The following is a 27,786-nucleotide window of genomic DNA, read 5'->3' as shown; positions in this document are numbered from 1 at the left end:
TCAGCTTGTCATGTTTTGATAAGCAGTTTATGTTAATATATATATATGTATATATATATATATATATATATATATATATATATATATATATATATATATATATATGTATATATATATATATATATATATATATATATATATATATATATATATATATATATATATATTTATTTTATTATTTTTTTTTTAAAGGGTGTAACGGTTCACAAAAATCATGGTTCGGTTCAATACAAAACAGTGGTGTCACGGTTCGGTACGTTTTTGATGCAGCAAAAAAAAAGAAAAAAGTGAGAGGATTTCTCTGATTTTATTTTTTTATTGTATTAAAACTAACATCATAAAAGTATGATCTTTTTTTTTGTTTGTTTTTTGTTTTCTTTTACTTTAAACAGTGATAGAGCTATACTTCTGGGGTTTCTGCTTAGCAGCAAATAAAACAAATCCTTCTTTATGCTCAAAACCAAAAAGTTGCTTATGAAAAAATAAATGTAATATTGTAGTTAAACAAATAAAAAGAAAAGAACAATTTAGTTTGTATATGGAACTTAGTTTCAATCTATTTTAAAGTATTTTTTTTATTTTTCAGAAAGATGAGTGTCCACGTTTTCTTCAGACAGCACAGATCTGCTTGATTTAACTTTCACCTGCCATTTTAGTGGATCTGGAAGCAGGAATTATCTGACTGCAATGTGCTTATTAAAGAATAATGTAACGGGGCTCTATTACAGTTAACATTTTCTTAAAACCAAAAATTTCCACTACTGGTTAAGATCTCTCGTACAGCTATAAATTTACAGATCGCCTCTGTGATTTGCTTTGCCCTGTTTGAATCTGTAGGAATTGCCTGTCTGAATCAGTGGCGGCTGGTCAATAGGGGGCGCTGGGGCGCCGCCCCCCCTTCAAGTTAGCCTACTTTAATATGTTAATATTTATTATCACAAATATTAACAAAATAAATTGATTTAATGATAACACTCTACAGTTAGTCATACTAACATTTATTGAAAATAAAAAAAATGTATGAACAATATTTTTTCATATGTGTGCGGGGCGCCGGACTAATGAGTGTCTATGTAGATACACGAACTTTTGCAATACATGTGATATGACAAAAAGCTCTAATTGGCCCGTTTTAAATTGTCCTTGGGGCGCAGCACTCTGCGCCCCAAACCCGCCCATTTATGTTGTCAGAACGAATCATATTTGTTTTTATATGGTTGGCCTTATGTGATTGGACCATTCCCACTTGGACCTTTCACTTTGCAAGCAGCTCCTCAGTTAACTGACGACTATTAATCATAGTGGAAGCAAGTGCAATTTCTCGAAATGAAGGAAAATTCCGTTGTATCTTTGCAAAGATATCCATTCACAAGGCGTTTGGATGAAGAAAAAAAAAAGAATCAAGGAGCTTGGACCAGATCGACCTTCCTTGCAAATTCAACAGCAGTCAAGTGATCGTGGGCGCGCGTACACTCGGGGCTTTTCCAGCACTTGTTATGACGAACGGAGCTGGCTGGCAGGTTGTGATGTAAGTCATGCCTTTTACTGTTTCCCGTGTTTGCTGTTTGCCGTGAAGGACATCGATTCAGTCCACATCAGGGGGAGCATCCAGCAATTCCAGCAGGACATACAGAAGATCAGGTAGTTGCTGTTTTTTTGTTTTGGATTTATTATGATTATTACTAATATTATTATTATTATTCATACACTTTCTTATTCCTTTACAGAAATTCTCTCCATTCCCTGGTTGACCAATGCAGTGAAGGTGGTTTTACAGAAGAGGCGGCGGTCCCTCAGTCCAGAGGTTCATGAAAAGATAGCAGCAGAAGTGAGTTTTTATTTTAATCAAAATAAGTCATTACAAACAAGCTAAACTGTATTGTTTAATTACCTTCTATAGGAACTTGTAAATATCCTTTTCATTGATTTTAAGATAAAAATAATAATAGAGCAATTCCCTGCAAATGTTAACCTTTTCATGAAAAAAATTAAGTTCTCAACAAAATACCAAACTGTTTCTGTGTTTTTTTTTTGTGTGTGTGTGTAAGCAAGTATTTTACAGTACTTTAGACATACTCAAATGTCTCTGTCAATGTTTTTAAATTTTTTTATTTATTTACCCAAGTCACATGAAAGGCAATTTCACATCCGTCACACCCATAATACAGAGATGTCAAATCCATAACTAAGCTTTTTCCTCATAAATGAAAAATTATCAAATAAAATCAATCATGTTTGTTTTATAGAAGAAAAAAAACTCTTAACCTCCTGTTTAGCATTATTTTGGGGGGTTTTGCAGTTTAACAGACAGAATTTCTACGAGGCCTGTTGTATACTGCAAACTCACAGACTTTTTTTAGTTACATCCATAACTCCTTTGTTTATTTTCCTCATTTAAAGTACAAAACATGTTTACAGATTGATATTAAGCTGATCTTATAACTACGTGGTCAGTAGTTTTGGAAAATATAAACAGATATTTCAATATAATGTTAACATACTTTCTCTGTGAATTTATGTTTTGAGTTTTTACTGCAAATGCCACATCCATAATGCTGGAACTGCTCAATAATAATTTGAGGAGTAATAATATTGTAGTCACCAAAACATTTACCCAGAGATAGTAAATGAAACAATACAGTTTAATTTGTTGCAAGCACACTGGCTTGTTTATATGATACAATGACCAGGTCTTTTTCAAATAGGAGTCTTTAAGTGTCTCATTATAGAAGCATTATATAAAAATAGTTGATAAGAATTTTGAATCTAAGTGTTGTTGATTTATAAGCTGGGAATAGTGGGCTGTATAAAACTATGATAAATGTAAATGCATTTTTATGACTAGGTGATCTTCTTAAACGTATATACTCTTTAAACTATTATCTAAAATGATTTGTTATTCTTCAGTTTCTTCTAGTGGAGCTTGACATGTTTACTAAGAATGAATGTGTTTATGAGGTTTTGAGAAAGTATGAATTTAACCACTACAACTGGTCTGCCTTTATAACTCAACCTGGTTATTTTAATGTAGCAGTTGAAATTGACACATAATTACATCATTTTTGTCTTTATCCTTTAGGTCTGTGATACCATACTCACACACACTGGAGCGGTTCTCCTTCACAGACCACCTCGTTAGTGCCACATTGCTGCAGGCAGACAGGTTTGAGCAGTATACAGTAGCTTTTCCAGAAGATGCACTTAGCAGGACTCTGAAAGCCTATCCTGTGCTCGATGGAAGTAAGCTAAAGACAGAGCTCAGTCTCATCTACTCCAAGGATGAGTTCAGAGCCTGTTGTGGTGCTTTGGACCTACTCCAGCTGTTTATGGGGAACAATCTTGAGGAAGTCTTTTCAGAGACTGTAACTCTCCTAAAGATTCTGGTAACTACGCCTATGACCACAGCAGAAGCTGAGAGGTGCTTCTCAACTTTGAAAAGAATAAAAACTTTTCTGAGAAACAGCATGACCCAAGAGAGGCTGAATGCATTGGCCATGCTGTCAATAGAGAAGAGACTAGTGACTGAGATGACTGACTTCAACCAAAAGATCATTGAGAAATTTGCAAGCCAGAAAGAAAGGAGAGCAAAATTTATTTTCAAGTAGTGCTACTGGCCAGTGATTAGGCAACATCTATGTGTGTCTGTGCGTGTGTTTATTGATTACTTCATTACTGATAATAAACCTAAATTGAACTAAAATTTTCTGATTTATGAAGCATTTGTTGTATGCTTTAGTCATATTTTTGTTTTTTCATACATCACCTGATATATGGCTTTTACACTGTTGCATTACCAACCGTTAGGTCAGTTCTGGTGTTTGCGCCCCCCCACATTTTTTTAGCACCAGCCGCCACTGGTCTGAATGCTGTTCCAGTTCCAGTGATGTCAGTGTAAATTAGTTGATATGCTAAAATATTACCGCTAAAATAGTTTACTGCCATAGCAGATGTTGTTTTTTTCCACCACTCTTGGTGGCGGTGATGGTGCGCCACGTATCTGAGGAGCGGTGAAGGCGTGTGCGTGCGATGTACCTAAGCGGCAGGGGTGAGTTGTGCCCAGCGTACCTGAAGAGCTAGGAGAGATGCGTTGAAGAGGGGTGTGCGACATATTTAAGGACCGTGGGAAGATGCGCGATTTCCGGAAGAGGATTATTCGTTTGCGGGCGTCTGTGAGTCTCCCAAAACTTCTGGGAGACTTGGGATGTCTGGAATTGCATTAATGTTACTAGCCATTTTGCAAGCTAGTATAGCGCGTGCCTGACTGGAGTAATGTTTGGAGGTGGGCGGGTGTGATGATATGTGAACAGGTTATTGAGATTGGCTGTTTTGTGTCGGGTCCAGGGTTGCTGGAGCAATGAGGGCGGAGCCAGCACGAGCAGGCTGACACAGAAGGCATCAAGATTGCTAATGAATGCATGCTTTAATAAACTGATATTCTGAGTTCAAAAGTTAAAAATGGTGTTAATCTGAATCGAATCATTTTGAATCGGTTTGTAATGTGTACCGAACCGAAAGTCTCGTACTAAACGGTTCAATACGAATACGCGTATCGTTACACCCTTACTAATTAGTGACCGAGCACCTACGGTGCATAGGCCCTATTGGAATTGCTCCGTTTCTTCTTATTATTATTCTGTTCCAGAATGAATCGCGATTTTGAGGGTTCAAACATGCCTGAAAACTCACAAAACTTTGCACACACCCCAGAAGTGATGAAAATTTATGTTTGTTATAGGTTTCGGAAGTGGCAAAAGTCTGGCACAATAACTCAACAGCGCCACCAATAACAATTCAATGAAGTGCCCCACGAACTACATTTCACTCACACATACCAAAATTGGCACACACATCAAACATGTCAATGAATACTAAAAAGTCTCTTGGAGCAAAATCTGAAACCTAACAGGAAGTCAGATCATTTTAACTTCCTCTGCCGAAAAAGTAGCATTTTTGCCGTTTCCAGGTATAATCAAGGTACATATTGCAGGTTTACTTTAAAAAACTCCTTCTGAGGATTTTATCAGATTAACACCAATATTGGGTTTTGTCATGTAAAGGCCTTGGATATGTTAAATTGCGAAGATCTAGAGTTTTCGACAAAGGGCGTGTCCGTGGTGGCTTCGCAAACTTTGACAATCTGCCACGAAACAGGAAGTCGTTATAATTCAGGCATGCATTATGCGATCTGCCTCAAAATTCACACGTTTGATAACAGTCCTGACCTGAACATGTTTACATGCCAATATCCAGATACAGTTATAGCGCCACCTGCTGGCAACAGGAAATGACATGTTTTACAGTGTAACAAACTCCTCCCACAAATTTTTTCGTATGAACACCAAATTTGAGTGGTGTTATCTGAAAGCTCTAGCGATGATATATTGTGAAGATCTAGAGTTTTTGCCAAAAGGTGTGTCTGTGGTGGCCTCGCAAACTTCGATTTGCCACGAAACAGGAAGTTGTTGTAACTTAGGCATGCATTGTCTGATCTGCCTTAAAAATCACTTGTTTGATAAGAGTCGTAACCTGAACATGTTTACATGCCAATATCCAGTTACAGTTATAGCACCACCTGCTGGCAACAGGCAATTACCTATAACTCAGACAAACAATGTCCAATCTGCCTGAAAATACACAGGTTAGATGAGATTCATCTCCTGAAGACATCTACATGCCAATATTAAGTCACAGTCATAGCGCCACCTGGTGACAGTAGGAAGTTTGGCTTATTACTCAGCCACACAATGTCTGACCAGCCTGAAACGTCACATGGTTGATTAAATTCCTCTCCTGGAGATATCTACATGCCAATTATGAGTCAGAGTCATAGCGCCACCTGCTGGCAATAGGAAATTACTTATAACTCAGTCACACAATCTCCGATCTGCCTAAAAATTCACATGGTTGATAAGATTCTTCTCCTGAAGACATTTACATGCCAATCTTGAGGAGGAAGTTTGGCATAAATCTGTGATTTTTCTCAGGTTTTTTTATATGTATTGGCTTAAATTAATATTGTTTGCTCTTCTCTGTCATCTTAGGGCCACCGGGTGGCAGTGAGCCCGGGTGCGAGGTCCCTTTCATCGCTGCTTGCAGTTTTAATTTGTATTTGTTATTGTACCCACATATGGTGAAACATTGTTTTTATGAACATAAAATTTGTTCTAACCTTTCTTCATTTGACAAAAAATGTAAACAATGCATGTTTAACTATGATCTTTAACATACAGCAATTTGTCTTAATTCTTCAAATTTTTACTTTTATTCATTTTAGCTGCATTCGTGTGTTTTTGGGTTCACTGTCTGTTTAAACAATTATTTTTATTCCTAAGAGGTTTGCACAAGAGATAACACACACAAGAGGTTAAGTTGTACAAACAATAAACTTAGATTTTTTCCCTCACATTTGACAAGCCCTGTGAACTTTAAAACATGTAAAATATCATGTAATGTCATATAATGCAAATCAAATCTTATTGGTGCCTGCGTCTTATGCAAAAGACGAGAACCTCCTGAGACATGTTATGATGCTATAAAATCTCTAGGATTCTGGAGACTCACAGTTCTGTACAAACACAGATTTTTCCTTGCAATAAAAAAAAAAAAACAATGTTCACGTATCACAGAAGGTATTTAACTCTTTTAATGTGCGTTTAATATGTGTAATGTTGAAAATAATGTATAAGTTGTCTGCTGATGTAATGTTTATGTTGTAAGTAATGCTTATTTTGTCATCAACTGTTATTTTATGTAGAAATGTGATAAGAAATGTCTCCAAAATGATTATATGGTGTAAATTGTTCACTGTTATATCTAATGCATTCACTGATGTAACAAATGTAACCTTATAGCTTTCTTTTATTTGTGACACTATAGTTAATTGCCTATTTTTCTAAATGTTCTTCTTCAGGTCATTGATGGAAAATGTTGTTGCCATAAGAAAATGGAAAACAATACCAATTTTAACTTCATGTGGTTTGAAAATCTAGGGTACATAAGATATGCTCTCTTCATTTTGGGATTTACTCTGTACTTTGTTATAATATTATTTAATGTCCTTATTATGCTTGCGGTGTTTCTGGAAAGGACATTACACAAGCCTATGTACATTCTGATTTCATGCTTGTCTATCAACTCTTTATTTGGGACAGCTGGCTTTTTCCCAAGAGTTCTGTCAGACTTGCTGTCTGAAACACACTCAATCTCTCGTGAAGCATGCATTTTCCAGTGTTTTGTCATTTTCACATATGCAGCAAATGAGTTCTCAATATTAATGTTAATGGCGTTTGACAGATATGTTGCAATTTGTAAACCTTTACATTACCACAGCATAGTTAGACCAAGGTTTCTTGCTTGTTTAATAGTTACAAATCTGACTGTTCCAATGACTTTGATTGGTGTTGGTTCACTTTTAACTACTAATCTAAAAATGTGTGGTAACAAACTATTTAAGCTATACTGCCATACATATGAAATAGTCAAGCTTTCTTGTGACAACATTGTAATCAATAATGCTTTTGGCTTGTTTACATTAATAACAACTTCTGTCATCCCAATAATTTCAATATTACTATCCTATGTGAAAATTCTTATAATTTGTCAGAGAAGCTCAGCACAGTTCAAAGGCAAAGCTTTTCAAACCTGTATTCCACACATAGTGATCCTTTTGAATTTCACAATTGCTATTACGTCTGATATCACTTTGAGTCGGGTTGTGAATTTACAAATTCCTGTAGGTCTGTCAGTTTTTCTTTCACTTGAGTTTCTCATTATACCACCTGTACTCAACCCCCTTATTTACGCCTTTAACCTGCCTGATATTCGCAAAAAAATGATCAGCCTTATAAAACCATTGAAATTTTGAAACCTTTTTTTGTTTGTTTTTTAGGTGCAGTACATGTTGCACATTGTCATAAAAGTCATGTCTTTCATGTTACATTATGTCATATTACTGTATTTGATATGATATAGTAATTGCAAGAGTAAGAGAACTTACACATTTGTTTATTTATCTACTGGCTTATTTCATTAATATCATGGAGGCATTGACCATCCATTAGTACTATTATTATACTACATCGCTAATCCTATCCTATAACTAAACCCAAACACTACTTTACTATTACCTTATTAATAAGCAGACAATTAGTAGTATTAGTTAAGTCTTGGTTATCGGCTTGTCAATAGTGATAATTTGACCTTGAAATAAAGTGTGACAATAACTTTATATTATTAATATATTACTGTTGTACTTTTAAATCTCACAGAATAGGGGCTTTTGGTTTAGAGAAATCTAGATTGAAATTGCATGCCATCGTTTAATGTAGCTCTTTGTTATATCAACTTAACACTCAATATTGTAAAACAGACAGTTTCTCATATCTGTGTGGTTAACATGTCTCCCTGTACTCTAAAATGAAACTGATAATTTGTAAAAACCGTTGTCAATAAAAATGATTTGTTGACTTTGCTCCCAAGCAGTTTGTGTATACAGTTGAAGTCAGAAATATTCGCCCACTTTTAATTTTGTTTTTGTTTTTTAAATATTTCCCAAATGATGTTTAACAGAGCAAGGAAATTTTCACAGTATGTCTGATAATATTTTTTCTTTTGGAGAAAGTCTTGTTTGTTTTATTTAGACCAGAATAATATAATATAAATTTAATTTTTTTTATAAACCATTAAAATTATTAGCCTCTTTAAGCTATATTTTTTTAATAGTCTCCAGAACAACCCACCATCATACAATAACTTGCCTAATTACTCTAACCTGTCTAGTTAACCTAATTAACCTATTAAAGCCTTTAAATGTCACTTTAAGCTGTATAGAAGTGTCTTGAAAAATATCTACTGAAATAATATTTACTGTCATCATGGGAAAGATAAAAGAAATCAGTTATTAGAGATGAGTTATTAAAACTATTATGGTCAGAAATGTGTTGAAAAAATATCTCGGTTAAACAGAAATTGGAGAAAAAAATAAATATATATATATATATATATATATATATATATATATATATATATATATATATATATATATATATATATATATATATATTAGCGTTGTCAAAATTAACGTGTAAACGAATGTGATTAATTTTAAACATTTAACTCGTTAAAAAAATTGACGCAATTAACGCAGTTGCAGGTTTTTTTTTTACTTCCTGTTGTGGTGGACGTGTGTTTAACATGCAAGGAATGTGGATAAGACCAAGGAAGCACTTTTTGAAGGCAAGTTTCAGTATAAAACAATTAGTTGCATCACAGGTTATCCAGAGTTTCATGCAATTTCGGGTGTTTCATTTTTAACTTTCGACTTCTGTTGTAAGTTGATACCGCATGGCGAACAGAAAGAAAATCCTCCGCATTTCGTGACTCGTGTTCCTTTAAGGTAATAAAATCACTGCTTAGGCAACACGGTAGAAGTATAATCTTAATCATATTAAAAATCGGAGTATTTGTCTTATAGTGTATTTTGTTTATATTGTCTTTTTATGAATGTACTCAGAAAGTCTCTGGTGAAGTCGCGAGCTGTCAAAGACAGGGCATTACTCTGCCTTTCAGCATGAGCCCTCCAAGTTTAGTGTGTTTCCTTAATAAACGCAACGAAAGCGTATGCTTTGCGTTGTTGTGTCAGAATCCTTGTGAAATACAGTAATACTTTAGGACGCTTAGTTTAAGCAAATTTGATGAACGTGATCATGCATGTTGAATCTGTATTCTATAGTTTATTATTATTATAATTTTTAATTTTCCATATGTAATTCCTGTATTTTGCCATTTTTTTGCAGTCCACTTAGAATCCAACATGGAAATCAATGTTTTCTTTATTGGCATTGGTTGTTTTGAAATTTAAATGTCATTAACATGCCTGTGTTTTAATTCCTTTAATAAATATGGCTGTCAAGCCAGCATCTTGATGGTTTATTGTGGGTATGTTGTTTACATGAAGAAATCTGTGTTACAAGTTAAACAAAAATTCTATTAAACAATTATATTTTGAATTTTAATTCTAATAAACAATTATATTTAAAATTTAAATAGTTTTTGTCTTGCGTTTACATTAATTTTACATTTGAATAGCCAAAATGACAATGATTTCTTGAGTGTGTCTGTTTTATTTCCATTGGCGACACCTAGAGGCAGTTGTGTTAAGTTGCTCACTACAAAGTGTCTTTGAGTCATGTAATGGCAGCTGTATGAGATGGGTTCATCCGCATGTCTAGCAGGTATATAAGGTTTCCATACCATGCAGTTGACCAGCCAAACATTAAAGCGCAATTTGCAGCGGTCGCCGGTTTGACCAATTTAATCGGAGCGATCTACTGCACGCACATTGCTATAAAGGTGCCATCTGAAGACGCATATGCATACTTGAATCAGAAACATTTCCATTCAATAAATGTGCAAATAAAATATATTGCACAGACTTATTAATGATTCCTACTTGTCTTTCTCAAGATAAAGAGTGCGCAAAATCTGATATGTAGTGAGGGAAAAAAGAAGAATGAGTTCATCAGACGCTGGATTTGCATCGAGTTCATTCTCGAACATGTCACAACATGTTGCCATGAGTATTATGAGCTACGCCACTTACGCTGTTAAAGACACCACAAAATTTTATACCTTTCCATCACACTATTTCTTTTTTAATCCACTCAGTGCGATGTTCAGACCCCACTGCATTAACCGCATCAGCTAAACTCTCCCACTCTATTTTTTTCTTTTGTTATTAATTCCGGAGGACAAACTTGCAAATAACACCGCTTTTCTCCGGTCTACCTCCGAAAGCAGCACCTCCAATTCACATTCTGTTCAAAGTTTCTCTTCTTGCTTGCTTTTGCCATTGCTTTTTCGTTGGGTTCTTTGCCAAAGTAGAGTCATTAGCATACTCATACGGGGGAGGAGGCCGGGAGGGGTTCTGCGTTCGTGCACGTGTGCTCAGTTTCACGTTCATTCGGATGTACAAAGAGAATATGCTTGTGATTCGGCGTACGCAGTGTTTCATAAATCTGAATTTTTTACTGCGTACACACAAAGCTGTAAATGTGCATACACAGTAAAAAATTCAGATGTATGAAACACTGCGTACGCCGAATCAAATGTTTTAGTATGATTTCAACACAAATCTTCATACATGAAGCCCCAGGACATACACTACGAACAATTTAGCTTGCCCAATTCATCTATAGCTCATGTCTTTGGACTGTGTGGGAAACCGAAGCACCCAGAGGAAACCCACGCCAACACTGGAAGAACATGCAAACTCCACACAGAAATGCCAACTGACCCAGCTGAGGCTTGAACCAGCGACCTTCTTGCTGTGAGGCGACAGCACTACCTACTGCGCCACGAAATTTGAGAAAAAATAATTTCTGTAATGTTTTTGGATTAAGAAGTCTGTAAAAAAAAAGAAGAATTATGAATACATTCCAGACACACTGTACACTTTATTTTTACTAATGCATTAATTACTTCCCAATGTTCAACATGGTTCAAAGTCCAGAATCTAAACATAACGAAATACATTGAATTTTTTATTTGGAATCTGATATTGCGAGTGTAAAATCCAAATTACATTACTCAGATACCAAAACCTGGTATATGTTCCCGCTCACTATACACCTGGGTCCTCTGGCAAAAATCAGTGCACATACACTAGAAACTGAAACATACATTTAGATCAGGCCCACTCCCTGTTAAAAAATGATGGCCTTATGTGGCCCAAATCTGGCACAGACACTATCAGACAAATCTTGCTGACATCTGGCTTGGTATTTGGGCCAGATATGTTGCAGGCCAGATATCCGTCTATCTGCCTGGCCTTAATCAGGCTGGCAACATACAATACAGAAAATGATGTGACTCAAACAATAATATCAATTTATATATAAACATTTATTGTAAATGCAGTAAGAAAAGAAAAGAAAAATCTTATACAGTATAAATCCAAACATAGGTTTACGTGCCGATTTTAATATACTAGCCAGTATACTAGCCTAAACAAAACTGTTACTTTAATGTCAGTATAATACAATCTAATGATTGTTTTAATCATTCTCCACAATGGCCATCAATTTGTGAACTAGTCTTTCTTCAGAACATCAGCCACTCCACCAACACACAAAATATTTGCTTAAATCACAAATGTCAGTTGTGATTTACTGTACTGCAGTTGCTAGATATGTTTCCCAAATGATCATTTTGAGTTTATGCAAAATAAGTGAAAGGGGCCTCCTGAGACAAGTTAGATACTATAAAAATGCTAGTATGCATAGGTGTGAGTTCTTCGGTAACAGAAGTGCTACTGCAACTTCCTTCAGATTTTTTGATAATGCAGTGATGATTATTTTAACTGCATGGATACAAGCATAATAATGTGATAATACTGCTTTAAGACAACAGGAATTTTAAAAATATGAACTAAAGCTTAAAAGATCATATTTAAGCTGAAGTATTGATCTTTAAGGTGTCTGCTCTCGTCCTCAGATCAAAGAAGTTATCATTTGCTTGTGTGAAAATGGATAATGGAACATACTTTTACTTCATGTTTTTTGAAAATCTCGGGTATATAAGATATGCTTTGTTCACTTCAGGACTGATTCTGTACTGTGTTATTATATTATTCAATGCTGTCATTATTATTACTATATTTTGGAACCGCACATTACACCAGCCTATGTACATTCTGATTTCCTGCTTGTCTGTTAACTCTGTGTATGGAACAGCTGGCTTTTTTCCAAGAGTTCTGATAGACTTGCTGTCTGATATGCACTCAATCTCTCGTGAAGCATGCTTCTTACAATCTTTTGTCATTTATACATACATAACAAATGAGAATACAATCTTAATGCTAATGGCGTTTGACAGATTTGTTGCAATTAGTAAGCCTCTACAATACCACAACATAATTACAAAGAGGTTTCTGACTGTTTTATATCTTTCAAACTGGGCATATTCAGTGCTTTGTATTGGTGTTATTGCTGCTATTTTTACTGCAGGGCTGAAATTGTGTGGCAACAAACTATGGAAAGTTTTCTGCCACAACTATGAAATTGCCAAGCTCTCTTGTGTAAATAGCATTATTGTTAACATTATAGGCTTGTATGTGCTGGCAACAACTGTAATCATTCCTTTAAGTTTAATTATATATTCTTATGTGAAAATCCTAATCATTTGTCGAAGAAGTTCACCGCAGTTCAAAAGAAAATCTTTTCAAACGTGTGTTCCACACATAGTGGTGCTTTTAAATTTCTCAGTTTCTGTCATATCTGAGATTACTTTGAGTCGAGTTGTCAATCTTAACATTTCTGTGGGGTTGTCAGTTTTTATATCACTGGAGTTTCTTTTAATACCACCCATCCTCAATCCACTTGTTTATGGGTTAAGTCTGTCAGATATTCGGAAGAAAAATATTTGCCTCAGAAATTTAACCAAGTAGATTACACAAACTAGTTTAGCTGTAAAAGAAAGTAAATGTGGTAATACTGTAGCTTTGGGAAAACAATCCAAGCTTCATAATGTCATGCCTTTGATACTTTATATGAATTTCATAAGTATCAGAAATGTTAATGTTATTTATCGTTGTGGCATATTGAATTATTACGTTAACAGGCATATTAAAATAAACTGCATGATGCTGGAATGGCCAACAATCTGAAATATTGTTATGGCTTTTTAGTCTCTCTTCTTTGTCTGCTTTGGCACAGTCTAGATTGTAAAAAAGTGCTACAGATACAAGCATCAACTTAATTGAATGAATCAGTTACAATATAAAACATAATGTGTTCTCTAATTATTTTTCTATTTCAAAAATCCAAGACTACATTTAGGGTGTGTTTAAAAATAAAGGTTATAATTATGGTCTTTGTATTTGGCCTGGCACATATTTATCTGAACTTGAGACTGTTGACATATCTGCTAGATGTTTAAGGTTATTGAGTCAAAGCAAGAGGTCTTGCTTTTCGCATTGCCAAAAGTGTGGAATAGTGGGAGATGAGGATAGTTGTCTTTTTTCTTACTTTTCTTTATATGTCTTCAGTTTCAAAGAGGAGTGTAAAACTACAATTCACCCCATAGTCTATTATGATTTCAACCAGGTAAGATTTAACATTATATAATAAGATTTATGACCAAATAAATGCTGATTTTGAGATCTCATATTTCTATAAGGCAAGGACTGAGCTTGTCCCTCAGTTTCTAAACAAACTGTGTTCCATCTATATAGCTATTGACCTTATTCTAAAATGCGGAGGTGCGCCTGTTTCGCGATTGTTTTAAAACTTCCGACTCAGTCGCCTATAGGAGAAATAACTAGGAATAATAATTGACAGAAAACAGTCAAACTATTTGCTCTACAAACAAATGTTTGCCTGACTGTACAGACCAAGTAGCAGTGGCGCAAAAAGGGGGTATGCAGTATATGCGGCGCATAGGGGCGCCACACATGGGGGGGCGCCATTGTGCCAAAACTATTTTTAAATTTTTTCTTATAATTATAAATTTTTTATACATATAAATACATATTTTGATTAAAAATATTTATCCTGCATTTTATATAAATATAAAATTGTATTTTATTGAATAAAAAAATTATACCACCCCTCCCTCTTCTTTGACCATTTGATTGATCCGTTCCTCGGTTACAGTCACATGTTCAAAATGGAGAGAAAAGTAAAGAGACGTGGAGCGCGAAATAGAAAACAAAAAGAGAACAAACAATGCCTTAAAATGAAAACTGCCATGACAAATTGGATAATAAGGGATTGGTAAGCTTAACCCACACTATTATTACCATACGTTTAATCAACTTCTAATGTTTTTGGGAGCGACGGGCAGCCATATCATTAATTATTCATTATCGCCACTCAGTCACTGCATGCATGGGCTTTTACTTAAAATAAATGCAGGCGAGGTGGTTTTGTCCAGGCAGGGAGCAGTGACGCACGGCCACACCTAACTGCGTCCGAAATCGCATATTTGCATCCTGTATAGTATGCGAAAAACACTATAATTCTATAGGCTAAAGCCATGATGAGCTGGTGTAAAGTTAACTTTATGGTAAACGCTTTTGATAGTAGTAGATTTATGGACCGTCAACTTCAAAAGAGAACATTTTTTATTTACTGCATTTAAATATTGATTACAGTTAGCCTACTATAGTTATTTACAAAAGAGCAAAAATGAATTTAGTTTGATCCTCTGTTTTGTTTGATAACAGAGGTGTGAATCTGACTTTAAGAATGCAATGAAAACATTTGTTTTGTTTATGCTAATTTAAGATAATATTACTTGTGTTTCAAATAAAACATGTTTACATATTATTGTGTATTTGTCTATTTACACACCTGAATCTTAAAGTATGCGCTTTCATTCATCTTCAAATCGCGTGTATAGAAGCCGTCTTTATCACTATGGAGCGCGTCCGTCACTCAGTACCGTTATATGGATTCAGGGGCTGCATAAGGTCGGCAATAGACGCACAAAGCTTTACTAGAAAGGACGTGAACGCTGCCGTTTTTACATTAATTTTAACGTGCTGTTAATCCAAAATAATGTGAAAGCTTATTTTTCTTAAACAGTTCTTGCATCACATTTGAGATCGGCTCTGTGCAGCTGCTACTTTCACTTTTCATAGAAACATTACAAAGGCAGAAGAAATACGGGAAAATACACACACGGAAGAGCGGATAGAATGATAAAATATGGTAGAATTAATATGGCAAAAACGAGAGGGTTTATAGGTATGAATTGCATACGTTGGCACACACATTTTAATTCATAATAATTGAAAACAATAACATGCAGTCACACATCCGTGTGTAAAGTTCATGTAAAAGTTTTATCAAAATAAACTGTCAAATCATACTTACAGTTGAGCTCAAAAGGTATGAGTAATCTGAAAATTTTTCTTTATTATTACTAATTAATTATTTTGCAAAAATAAAAGGGATTACACAAAATGTATGTTTAAAAGTAGGCTACAACCCTAAATATTAGGGCCAGACAGAATCTGCAAACATTTTTTGCTATTTCTGCTAAGAATTACAGGCAGAAAATACTACTTTACCAACTGTATTGTAAATAAATCATATGAACATTTTAATATTACTATTATTATATCACAATAATATTAGTGAAATTAATTTAAATACTGAGTAAATATAAATGTACACAAATTTACACAAGTAAATACATAGACTCAATGATGGGCTAAAAATCTGTAGAAAACTGCAGATGTCTGCGCATGTAGACTCCGTGTGGGCCTACTGAATATATTTTAGACAAAATAGAAAATAATACTTGGATTAAAAAATTCCCCTATATAAATTTTAGATTCCTAATTATAATTTAATTATAATTATAACTTCTTAACCCTGTTAAAACTGACACGAACAAATAGTCAGAATATTCGCATTTTTTGGAACTGTCATGTTTATTAATCCCATCAAGATCCATTTTTATACCATATACATGTTTTTTCTAAATTTATTATGTATCATATTGATACATCAGGCATTTTGGTAACTTTCTTTGCTTAAAACTAGTTCAATTTAGTTCCCAAAAAGTTTGCCTAAAACATTTTGATCAAATAAAACATTTCAGGCAGTTTGTCTCTATTTTTTTAACTAAACATTGTACAGTCTTTTTTATTTCACTTTGTAAAAGGTGTGATAGCAGTTTATTGTTCATGCGAAGACAGACCTTACACCTTTCACATATGCATGTGAATATGCATTTTATATGCAAGTTATTGCATTTTTAAGTTCTTTTGCTCTTTATGACTCCCATATTTATCATTTTGTTTTGACAAATGTACAAAAAGAACAAAAACAAGACATGTCAAGGTGCTATAATCATTTGGTGAGGAAAATGGAATTAAGAAGAAATTTGGGAAGGGATGAGATGTAATTCTTTGTGACTTAGCATGCTTAATGTAATTATACTTTTACTACTTCATACTATTTCAGTTGCGTTCAGAACTTCGACATGTTGATGAGGAAATTAATATGGGAGGGGGAGGGGGAGGGGGGGGGGCGCAAAACTTGAACTCGCATACATCTGAGTAAATGTGCAGTTGCGCCCCTGCCAAGTAGAATAATATAATAAGAAAATATCAGTTTGCAACATAAAACAGCGAAACAAACCGTTTTTAATGTCTAAAAATGAATGGAAGTGAATGAGACTGGAAGTTTCGAGCCAAAAAGATTCAAATGGCTGCGCCCGCTCGTCGGCGGAGAATAAGGTGAATAGCTGGGGTGGAATGGGACAAAAATTCAGCCCTGGCACTGTAGCCACACCAGCCCACAATACCACACCAACACAGCCCCACCCATGGACATGCACATTCACTACTTATATTGGTGTACAGATGGTAAAATATTATAAGCAGTACCATATGTAATAGATATTTAAACATTTATGTATGTGACTGGAACAAAAACAACCCGTTTATAAAAAATGTATACATAAAGTAAAAACTAAATAAAAAATAATCTGTGAATCTTGTAGAGTCCGTGTGCTGTCCCTTTATAGCTTCTAATGTCTTCTATAGAAAGTGTGAAATTACAATAGAAATGGACCACTTGTTCAATAAAATGCCAAATTCTAGGGACAAGAATAGTCCCAAGCAAAACAAATAAACAAACATTTGTCATGACCTGTCACTCAAAAACATCTCGCTATAGCTACTTAATTTATAGTTTTTGCCAAGTTAGATTTCTTAAAACCTGTGGTTCATCTTTTGTGATTGTGACCATCTTTTTGAAAAACAACGATATTTCAGTTGCATCCATTCTCACATAAAAAATACTATAGTAATTTATAGGAATACTGTAGTGTTTTGATTCCTATTATAAAAAAGCCTATTTAAATTCTATAGTTGCTATGGTATCACAACAATACACATAACTCAATACTGAAAAAAAATCTTCAAAAACACTATCAAATTTACTATAAGTTACCATACTATTTTTTTCCTGGGGTCATCTGTGATTCATCTGTGATAAAAAAAATAAAACAAACGTGACCACGATCTCTGCCACTGGTGACATTTCCAGGCAGCAAAACAGCAAGATTCGGGCAGTGTCCGACTTCTGTTCTGATGTATTTTTTTCTCCCTCTTACTGCAGTCGCCGGCTCTCGTCTACAATGCAGTCAAGGTGAGGCGGATCTCAAACAAGCCTATTCTTGCCAGATATTGATTACGTCCACCAACGTGTAACCTCTGATGGGTCGGCCCATCTCAATACTAGCCGGCCATCACCGATTGAGCCAAATGCTTAACATTTATTATTATTATTATTATTACTATTATCATTATTATCATCATCATCATCATCATCATTATATTCACATGTTGCAAGAGATAAAAGCTGCCTCCATGTAAAAACAATACATAATTCTATATTAAAAAAAAATTATATTAAAAAAAAAAAAAATATATATATATATATATATATATATATATATATATATATATATATATATATATATATATATATATATTTATTTATTTTATTTTATTTTATTTTTTTTTTTTTACTCACCCGTCCACATTTAAAAAGTGGTTCGGCCCTTCTTCTGGCATTTGCCAGAATTGCCAGATGGCCAATCTGCCCCTGGCTATAAATTGATTGCCAGTGCATGTTCCATTGGCAATTCAACAAGCTATCTCCCTGTTTTAAATAATAGCTAAAAGCATAACTGAGTATTTGTTTTATGTATTTGTAAAAAAGTTCAGGTAACACCCCAGTCTGTGATGCGCATGCCAATTTATGGATGAATTTTTGCTAAATTCTATTTGACACCGCTCCTTGCAACCCCATTCATGTCGTGCATGCGTGGTCTTTGCAATGGTCAGCCTGCAAAAGCAAAACAGAGCTTCCAGCTAAAATTCAAAGCAAGCGTAATCACAGACTAGCGTAAACAAACCCACACCTAACCGAGCTAGCAGCTAACGCTAACTGCTAGCATGAACTCTGTGCTGAAAAAGCTGAGGCTGCGTCCCAAACCGCCTACTACTCGATAGGTACTGCATTTGAATTTAAATGTACTACTCGGCCAATAGGAAAGTACGTTCTATACAGTATGAATGTGGGAAGTATGAATGGAATTCGGACGTACTACATCTGCCGTTTTGTTATGGTCATGTGTCCTACCTGCATCAGTTGCATTGCTTCACTCCTATTTATGAATTATCTCATGGATGCACACTTCAGAATCTCGCTGGAAGTAATAAGTCATCCGGGTACTTCTCGCATACTGATTTTCGAATTCTATGAATTCAGACATACTACTTGGCTCGCATACGGATTTAGGCGTACTATATAGTATGGAAGTATGCGGTTTCAGACACAGCCTAAGTGTTTTACCTTGCTACCTAGCCAATCAGATCACTGTTTGCAAATACATCAGCTCAGACAGTAGCAGATTGCTGACTTTGACACTGAAGCCTCGTATGATTGAGGCGTCAATGCTTCAGACTTTGACACTGGAGCATTAAAATAGAGCCCTATGTGTATCTGGTGATGAATTACATAGTGTTTTCTTTATTACAAACAGCACTTTTTAAAAAACATTTTAAACTTAAAACTCATTCCTGAGGTGCAGCTGATCATAGAGAGTTGAACAGATCTTTTAATCCCAGTTCCTTTGCAAGTCATGTCTTGGATATGCTTATACACGCGACTATGAAGACATGTTCATATGGGGCAGTCAATCAATTCGTTGGGCAGAGAATACTGCAATCCTAATGCTGCGTTCACACCAGAAGCGGAACACATGGATAAATCACGTTTAAATCACGTGACTCTAGCTTTGTTGCTAAATGGCTAATATGGATTTTATGAAGAAAATATTAGTGTTTCAGCGTACCGTGTCGGGTGTGAACGCAGCATAAGTCACATCGTGGTGGGTCTTAAAATTTCAGGTATTTGAATCCTATTTTAACGTTAGTAAATAAAAAAGAGAGTTATTTTTGACTTGGTTCTATCACTCCATTGTGACAGTGGACACATTATACCTACACACAGTTCTGTCCAAACAGCTTTCAAAAGTTGATTTTCGTCATAGGTGCCCTTTAATGCAAACTAAGTGAAAGGGGCCTCCTGAGACAAGATAGATACTATAAAAATGCGAGTATGCACAGGAGTGAGTTCATCAGCAACAGAAGAACTACTGTAATGTCCCTTAAATTCTTTGATAAAACAGTGATGATCATTTAAATTATTGTATTCATAATGATAATAATGGCTGTCTTAAGACAACATTAATATATACAATATAAACTAAAGCTTAAAAGATCATATTTAAACTAAAGTATTGATTTTTAAGGTGTTGAACTTTGTCTGCTCTCTTCCTCAGATCATTTGCTTGTGTGAAAATGGATAATGGAACATACTTTTACTTCATGTTGTTTGAAAATCTTGGTTATATAAGATATGCTTTGTTCACTTCAGGACTGATCCTGTACTGTGTTATCATACTTTTCAATGCTGTAATTATTATTACTATATTTCAGGGCCGCACTTTACACCAGCCTATGTACATTCTGATTTCCTGTCTATCTGTTAACTCTGTGTATGGAACAGCTGGCTTTTTTCCAAGAGTTCTGATAGACTTGCTGTCTGATACACACTCAATCTCTCGTGAAGCATGCATCTTACAATCTATTGTAATTAACTCATACATAACAAATGAGAATACAATATTAATGCTAATGGCACTTGACAGATTTGCTGCAATTAGTAAGCCTCTGCAATATCACAACATAATTACTCCAAGGTTCCTGGCTCTTTTATTTCTTTTAAACTGGGCATATTCAATGCTTTGTATTGGTGTTGTTGCTGTTTTTACTCTAGAACTGAAAATGTGTGGAAACAAACTATGGAAAGTGTACTGCCACAACTATGAAGTTGTCAAGCTCTCTTGTGTAAATAACATTATTATTAATATTATGGGCTTGTATGTGCTGATAACAACTGTAATCATTCCTTTAAGTTTAATTATATATTCTTATGTGAAAATTTTAATCATTTGTCGAAGAAGTTCACCGCAGTTCATGAGAAAATCTTTTCAAACGTGTGTTCCACACATAGTGGTGCTTTTAAACTTCTCAGTTTCTGTCGTATCTGAGATTACTTTGAGTCGAGTTGTCAATCTAAACATGTCTGTAGGGATGTCAGTTTTTATATCACTGGAGTTTCTTTTAATACCACCCATCCTCAACCCACTTGTTTATGGGTTAAGTCTGTCAGATATTCGGAAGAAAAATATTTGCCTCAGAAATGTATGCAGGTAGATTATACAAGTTTTAGCTTGGCTGTAAAATTAAATGCAATAATACTCTGGTTTTAGGTAAAAAAAACAAGCTTTATAACACCATGCTTTTCATACTATTTATGAATTTCAAGGTAGAACATTTAAATGTGTCAGAAATGTAAATGCTCTTTATCCTTATGTCACATTGAATTAATGTGTTAATAAGCATATTAAACTAATTTGCCACATACTGTATGCTGGAATGCTCCACAGTCTGAAATACTGATGCTTTTTAGTCTCTTTTCTTTTTTATGTCTGCTTTGGCACAGTACATTGTAAAAAGCACTATAGAAATAAAGATGAATTGAATAAATCAGTTACAATAAAAACATAATGTGTTCTCTATTTACCAAACTCAAACCTACATTCAGAGTAGCCAATGTTTAGAAATAAAGATCACAATTATGCTCTAAATAGCTTTCTAAATAGTATTATAGCCATTAATTTGCTCACCAAATATCGACACAGACTAAGCAACAAAAATATTACTTTCTTAGCTCATATGTAGTTTTTCCCTCTAACATTTGCTCTGGCTGACACGTGACTCTACTTTTTCATATGTGGAATAAGGAATAATATGAGTATATGTGAAGAGAATCAATTGATTTGTAACTATCCCTTAGTCTAGCTCTTTCTGTTAGGATCCTCTTTGTGTTAAAAAAATCCTTGTTCAAGGGGAAACTGAAACTTTATCTTTAAAAGGCCTATCATGCCAGAGTTGTCTGTGCATGCTTTTTATATGTTTAGAATGTCCTTTTCTTCGTTTTATTTTTCTCAGTGGCTTGCACTATCACCTTACAGCAAGAAGGTCACTAGTATGAGTCCCAGCAGGAGGCATTTCTGTGTGGAGTTACCTCTGGATTTTCTGGTTCACCCCTAAAGCCTGGTTTATACTTCTGTGTCGAGTGATTGGCGTGACAGTGCAAGCTTTGCATGTTGCTGTGCATTTATACTTCTACACGCTGTATGTGTTCCTCTGTAATAACACTTCTGAAACACTATCTGGCAGTGAGGTGTTTCTTCGCTGGTGTTTTCTTTTTTTCCTGAATGCTTCCTTAAAGGGTCACGAAACACCAAAACACATTTTTTGAGCTGTTGACAGTCGTATATGTGTCCCACACTGCTAAAAACACTATTAGGACACCTATATTTCACTAAAAAGTGTAAATTGGTTGTTTTTGCGTTATTTCAAGCAAATTCGTACTTCCGGTTTGAAACGAATTTTTGAAGCTGCGTCACGGTCATGACATAATAGCGTGTATTCCAGCGTGCAGACTGGACGTCTGTGCCAGAGTGAGTCTTATTACGTCTTACAGTGTGATGCATTAATGCATGAGTAAGGCTTGATTCAAACCAATCAGCGCGCTCTATTGTGCAACTTCATTAATATTCATTACTGTCACAGTGTAGACGGCGAAGACGCCACGTTGTGTTGGCAAAACAAGCGTGAAGTGTTGCTTTTATAGTTTGCTGCAGTTAAGTTTCGTTTTCATTTTGTCTCTGTGAGAGCGCAGACTCACGCGTGGATTAACAGTGTACGCGACGCTCGACAACAATAATTTACGTGTCTAAGGAGGATTATTGTTTACCTGAGAGCTGTTCTCATCTGCAAACGCTGAGATCCAGATTGTAGTCTCCTCTAAATAAAGACGCGGCTCTAGTTGCTGGTGATTGTCCTGTCTCTACAGATTTGGTAAGTGAGCGACCAGTGCTCTTTGTTTATTCAGTTCGTATTTTATTCGTATCAAACAAACTATTGCACCGAGTGTAAACAAGTTAGCACTAACAGTTACAACCAAACTATAACCTCGTGTTGGATTTTGTGACCGGAATAACACACGTGGCTTTCTGACGCTACCTGCCGTGTGTATCTAAGTTTCCGGGAAATGCGGAGGTTTTTTTTTCTCTCATTCGCCGTGCGGTATCAAACACTGCATGAAAAATACACGCTTAGAGCAGATCCTCGAATAAAATATTTCGTTTGTCGGGAGGGACATGAATGAATTCCCTGAATGAAAGAGCCAAACTGCAGTTAAAGTCCACCATTGAATAATTTGGCAAATAATTCGACTAGAGATGTCCATGTAAACACAGTCACATTGTCCGCTGTGGGCGTGTGTTTTGACTCTGAAAGTCAGCGCGCCCAAATAGACACTCCCATACCAAGCCGCTTTTCTTCCTCCGACACTCCCCCCTAAACAGAGCTGGACACGCCCACTTTTCTGACTTTTTCCAAAGTAGAGGTGTGAAAACACACTGCTGAAACGAGGGGGTTTCATGGCCCTTTAATGTACACTCATAACTCATTAAAAGAATAAGCACAATACTTTAAGACCATGCACGAGGAGCACCGGACATATTGTTCAGTCCATAAAATAGCAAAAGTGATTTAGACACGCTCTAGTGCATTTGTGCTTTAGACGTACAAGTAAAATTTAGACCTTGCGCTTAGATCATTAAAATAGAGTGCTGGTAAGGATGTAAAAAAAGGGGCAATTGTGAGATTTCAATTTTAGGGGGGCTCAGCTATAATATAAATAATAAATACTATTATTAATAATATAAATGAGCAGTATTACACTCGTAGCAGTGCGATATGGCTGTATATCGGCACTGGTGGGAGGCGTGCATGCCCTAGTGTCATGCCGCGTTCACACCGGACGCAGAATGCACGTCAAGCGTGATTGATTTACATGTTAAGTCAATGCAAACGCGCGAATAGACATCCTGCGACGCGAATGGCGCTGTGCGAATAGCGTGATATGCGCGAATGGCGCGGGACGAATTAAGAGTTTTGCGCGTTTGACGCACTTAACATGCGTTTCGCGCGAATCTCTTGAGTTAAAAAATCTGAACTTCAGCGGACATTCGTGCCGCGTTAACCTGTTTAGAACCTAGATAGAACCTGTTGATGGTGTCCTGGGGGAAATCCTTCAGGCGACACCGACAACAAGTCATCAAACTGGGCTTGGCTCAGTCAGAAGCAACGCTGAAAGCCTCCGTGATCCAGGTTCAGTTTTCGGAGGAGTTTATAAGCTCACACAGCTGGATGCATCTCTGAAAGCATGTAGTGGACTCAGACACGGTTCTAAACGTATCGACGCTGTTTTTCAGCCTTCATAAAGTACACAAACACTGTTATTTTCTTCATAAAATCCATGTTAGCCATTTAGATTTTTTGACACGCGAATGAAGCGGATTTCACGCGCGAATGAAGCGAGTAAACTCAAATGTTCACGCGGCTATTTACGCGCGCACTCCTGCTTGATGCGGCCGCGCGGGCTTTGCGTGCCTTGGACGCACGCTCTTGTACTCGTGTTTGTGTTGTTCTGTCAGCATCGTGCTGCTTCATTCTCAAGCTGAAATTGTACTCGCGCCTAGCACCGCATCGCGCACCTCGGCTGACTGCGCGCGCCCCTCGCGAAATGGCCGAGGCTTTTATGCTGCGTTCACACCAGACGCGGAATGCGCGTCAAGCGCGAGTGATTTACATGTTAATCAATGCAAACGCGCCAAACATTTTAAGTCTATTACTATTATATATATACATATATATATATATATATATATATATATATATATATATATATATATATATATATATATAGTAATACACTTAAATACTATAATAGCAATAGTAATTTAATAGTAATACACTTAAATACTATAATAGTAATACACTTAAAATGTTTGACTAATATGGTAGGGCTGTCTGCTAAAGTATCAGTATTTTACTGTACCTCTTTTGTATAGACATGCATAGTCATTTGAGTTCTGAATGAGCCAAATAGGCTCAACATGTCTGTTTACTGCAATAAAAGCCACTTTATATGTTGAAGTACAGCGCACAGCGGTTTGTGTCCTTTATAAATAACACCTGATCTTTCATCTATGGATTATTAAAATATGTTTGGCTTTAAAAGGTTTTCAGAAACAGAACAGAAACAGAATCAGACTGGCAACATACAGCTGCAAAACAATGCGTCAATATGATCCAGACAGTAGAGAAAATGATAGGACTCAAACAATAATATCAAATTTTACATAAAACTTTATTGTAGATTCAGTAAGAACAGAAAAGGAAAATCTAATACAGTATAAATTCAAACATAGATGTATGTGCTGATTTTAATATACTAGTCAGTATACCAGTTTAAAACTGTTATATTTATGTAAGTACAATACAGTCTAATGATTGTTTTAATCATTTTTTAAATCAAATTTGTGAACTAGTCTTTCTTCAGAACATCAGCTACTCCACCAACACACACACACAATATTTATTTAAATCACAAATATCAGTTGTTTTACTGTACTGTAGTTGCTAGATGTGTTTCCCAAATGTTCATTCTGAAGCAAGTGTAGAAGAAATCTGTGTTCTTTATGCAAACTAAGTGAGAGGGGCCTCCTGAGACAAGTTAGATGCTATAAAAAGGCTAGTATGCATAGGAGGGAGTTCTTCTACAACAGAAGAAGCGCTATAATTTACTTTAAATTTTTTTAATAATGCAGTGATGACAATTTGAATTGTATTGATACAATGATAACAATGTATAATTTGAAGTAAAGCTTATGAGATCATATTTAAACTAAAGTATTGTTTTTTAAAGTGTTGAACTTTGTCTGCTCCTGTCCTCAGATCAAAGAGGTTATCATTTGCTTGTGTGAAAATGGATAATGGAACATACTTTTACTTCATGTTGTTTGAAAATCTTGGGTATATAAGATATGCTTTGTTCACTACAGGACTGATTCTGTACTGTGTTATTATATTATTCAATGCTGTCATTATTATTACTGTATTTTGTGGCCGTACATTACACCAGCCTATGTACATTCTGATTTCCTGCTTGTCTGTTAACTCTGTGTATGGAACAGCTGGCTTTTTTCCAAGAGTTCTGACTGACTTGTTGTCTGATACACACTTAATCTCCCGTGAAGCATGCGGCTTACAATCATTTGTCATTTACTCATACATAACAAATGAGAATACAATATTAATGCTAATGGCTCTTGACAGATTTGTTGCAATTAGTAAGCCTCTACAATATCACAACATAATTACTCCAAGGCTCCTGGCTCTTTTATTTCTTTTAAACTGGGCATATTCAATGCTTTGTATTGGTGTTATTGCTGTTTTTACTTCAGGGCTGAAAATGTGTGGCAACAAACTATGGAAAGTGTACTGCCAAAACTATGAAGTTGTCAAGCTCTCTTGTGTAAATAGCATTATTATTAATATCATGGGCTTATATATGCTGATAACAACTGTAATCATTCCTTTAAGTTTAATTATATATTCTTATGTGAAAATCCTAATCATTTGTCGAAGAAGTTCATCACAGTTCACAAGAAAATCTTTTCAAACGTGTGTTCCACACATAGTGGTGCTTATAAATGTTTCAGTTTCAGTCATATCTGAGATTACTTTGAGTCGAGTTGTCAATCTAAACATGTCTGTAGGGTTGTCAGTTTTTCTATCACTGGAGTTTCTTTTAATACCACCCATCCTCAATCCACTTGTTTATGGTTTAGGTTTGTCAGATATTCGCAGAAAAATATTTGCCTCAGCAAGGTATCCATGTAGATTACTCAAGGTGTAGGTTTGGCTGTAAAAAAAAATAATAATGCAATAATATGGCAGCTTTGAGAAAATAACCCAAGCATTATATGCCTTTCATGCTACAGTGTACATGAATTTCAATATATATTATTTTGAATTATCAGAGATGTTAATGTACTTCATATTTATGACACATTAAATTAATATGGGCGACATGAAAAGGCCTGGTTCAGTTGGTATTTCTGTGTAGAGTTTGCGTGTTCTACCTGTGGATTTCCTCCTGGTTTCCTCCTGTCAAAACACATGTGCTGTGGGTGAATTGAATAAGCTAAACTGGCCATAGTGTATAGATGCAGAACTGCATAGATGCAGTTTCAATTTACTAGAACTTCTTTCTTAAGCTGCTTTGACACAATCTACATTGTAAATGCATTATAGAAATGAAGATGAACTTTGTAAATCCTCTTCCTGGGCTGCCTTGCCCAGGCTTTGCATAACCCTGCAATATGTGTTCTTGTAGCAAAATATCATATAGCAGGTTGATAGAAATTAGAGAGAAACAGAGAATCCCTCTCAAACTGTTCACTTTATGTAGACAAAGCAGTGCTTACGAGACAACACACCAAGAGTATCACACATATTGACGGATATTGTGCATGTGTCAGCAAAACACTGACCTGATTTCAGTCCCTTCTCTTTTTCTTTTATATTGAAGTGTTAACCATAAGTTCTGTCAAATGCAGTTCAAGTGTGAGATAAAACTTTCCTAATTCAGTGGTTGTGTGTAACAGCATCTACAGGGTCAGTTTTCCTGACTTGTCAGCTGTATAGTTTGCTCAGCAGCATTACCCCTGCATACACGTGCAGCACATGACTGCAGTATAGAGCAATCATGTAAC

At 35.5% G+C, this 27,786-nt stretch overlaps 8 protein-coding genes across 11 annotated transcripts in view; 7 read left to right on the top strand and 1 right to left on the bottom strand.

The window, feature by feature from the left end:
- Positions 1 to 27,786, top strand: part of brwd1 (bromodomain and WD repeat domain containing 1) — a 1,114,631-nt gene that overhangs the window by 689,171 nt on the left and 397,674 nt on the right. The window lies entirely within an intron of this gene.
- Positions 1 to 27,786, top strand: part of phkg1a (phosphorylase kinase, gamma 1a (muscle)) — an 831,529-nt gene that overhangs the window by 538,700 nt on the left and 265,043 nt on the right. The gene's annotated exons all lie outside the window — the stretch shown is intronic.
- mxf (myxovirus (influenza virus) resistance F) overlaps positions 1 to 27,786 on the bottom strand; it is a 250,465-nt gene that overhangs the window by 101,701 nt on the left and 120,978 nt on the right. The window lies entirely within an intron of this gene.
- arrb1 (arrestin, beta 1) overlaps positions 1 to 27,786 on the top strand; it is a 348,576-nt gene that overhangs the window by 271,151 nt on the left and 49,639 nt on the right. The window lies entirely within an intron of this gene.
- or64c1 (odorant receptor, family 64, subfamily C, member 1) lies at positions 6,911 to 8,465 on the top strand. Its single transcript, NM_131143.3, has one exon. The coding sequence runs from the start codon at positions 6,944 to 6,946 to the stop codon at positions 7,862 to 7,864; it is 921 nt and encodes a 306-aa protein (NP_571218.3). The 5' UTR covers positions 6,911 to 6,943; the 3' UTR covers positions 7,865 to 8,465.
- Positions 11,659 to 18,009, top strand: or64f1 (odorant receptor, family 64, subfamily F, member 1). 2 transcript variants are annotated; one of them, XM_087282277.1, is made up of 2 exons: positions 11,659 to 14,398; positions 17,100 to 18,009. In XM_087282277.1, exon 1 carries the CDS (start codon positions 12,524 to 12,526, stop codon positions 13,442 to 13,444), a length of 921 nt encoding a protein of 306 aa, XP_087138403.1. In that variant the 5' UTR covers positions 11,659 to 12,523; the 3' UTR covers positions 13,445 to 14,398; positions 17,100 to 18,009.
- Positions 20,165 to 22,677, top strand: or64g1 (odorant receptor, family 64, subfamily G, member 1). Its single transcript, XM_087283662.1, has 2 exons — positions 20,165 to 20,183; positions 20,368 to 22,677. The coding sequence occupies exon 2, from the start codon at positions 20,387 to 20,389 to the stop codon at positions 21,302 to 21,304; it is 918 nt and encodes a 305-aa protein (XP_087139788.1). The 5' UTR covers positions 20,165 to 20,183; positions 20,368 to 20,386; the 3' UTR covers positions 21,305 to 22,677.
- On the top strand, positions 25,995 to 26,927 carry or64e1 (odorant receptor, family 64, subfamily E, member 1). The gene is given in 1 exon segment (NM_001128419.1): positions 25,995 to 26,927. A coding segment is annotated over 1 exon segment (933 nt).

This window comes from Danio rerio, chromosome 15 (genome assembly GCF_052040795.2).
Source record: "Danio rerio strain M-AB ecotype USA chromosome 15, GRCz13ab, whole genome shotgun sequence".
Taxonomy (NCBI): domain Eukaryota; kingdom Metazoa; phylum Chordata; class Actinopteri; order Cypriniformes; family Danionidae; genus Danio; species Danio rerio.
Note: the sequence above shows the minus strand (reverse complement) of the source record. Positions and strands in the feature narration are given on the sequence as shown.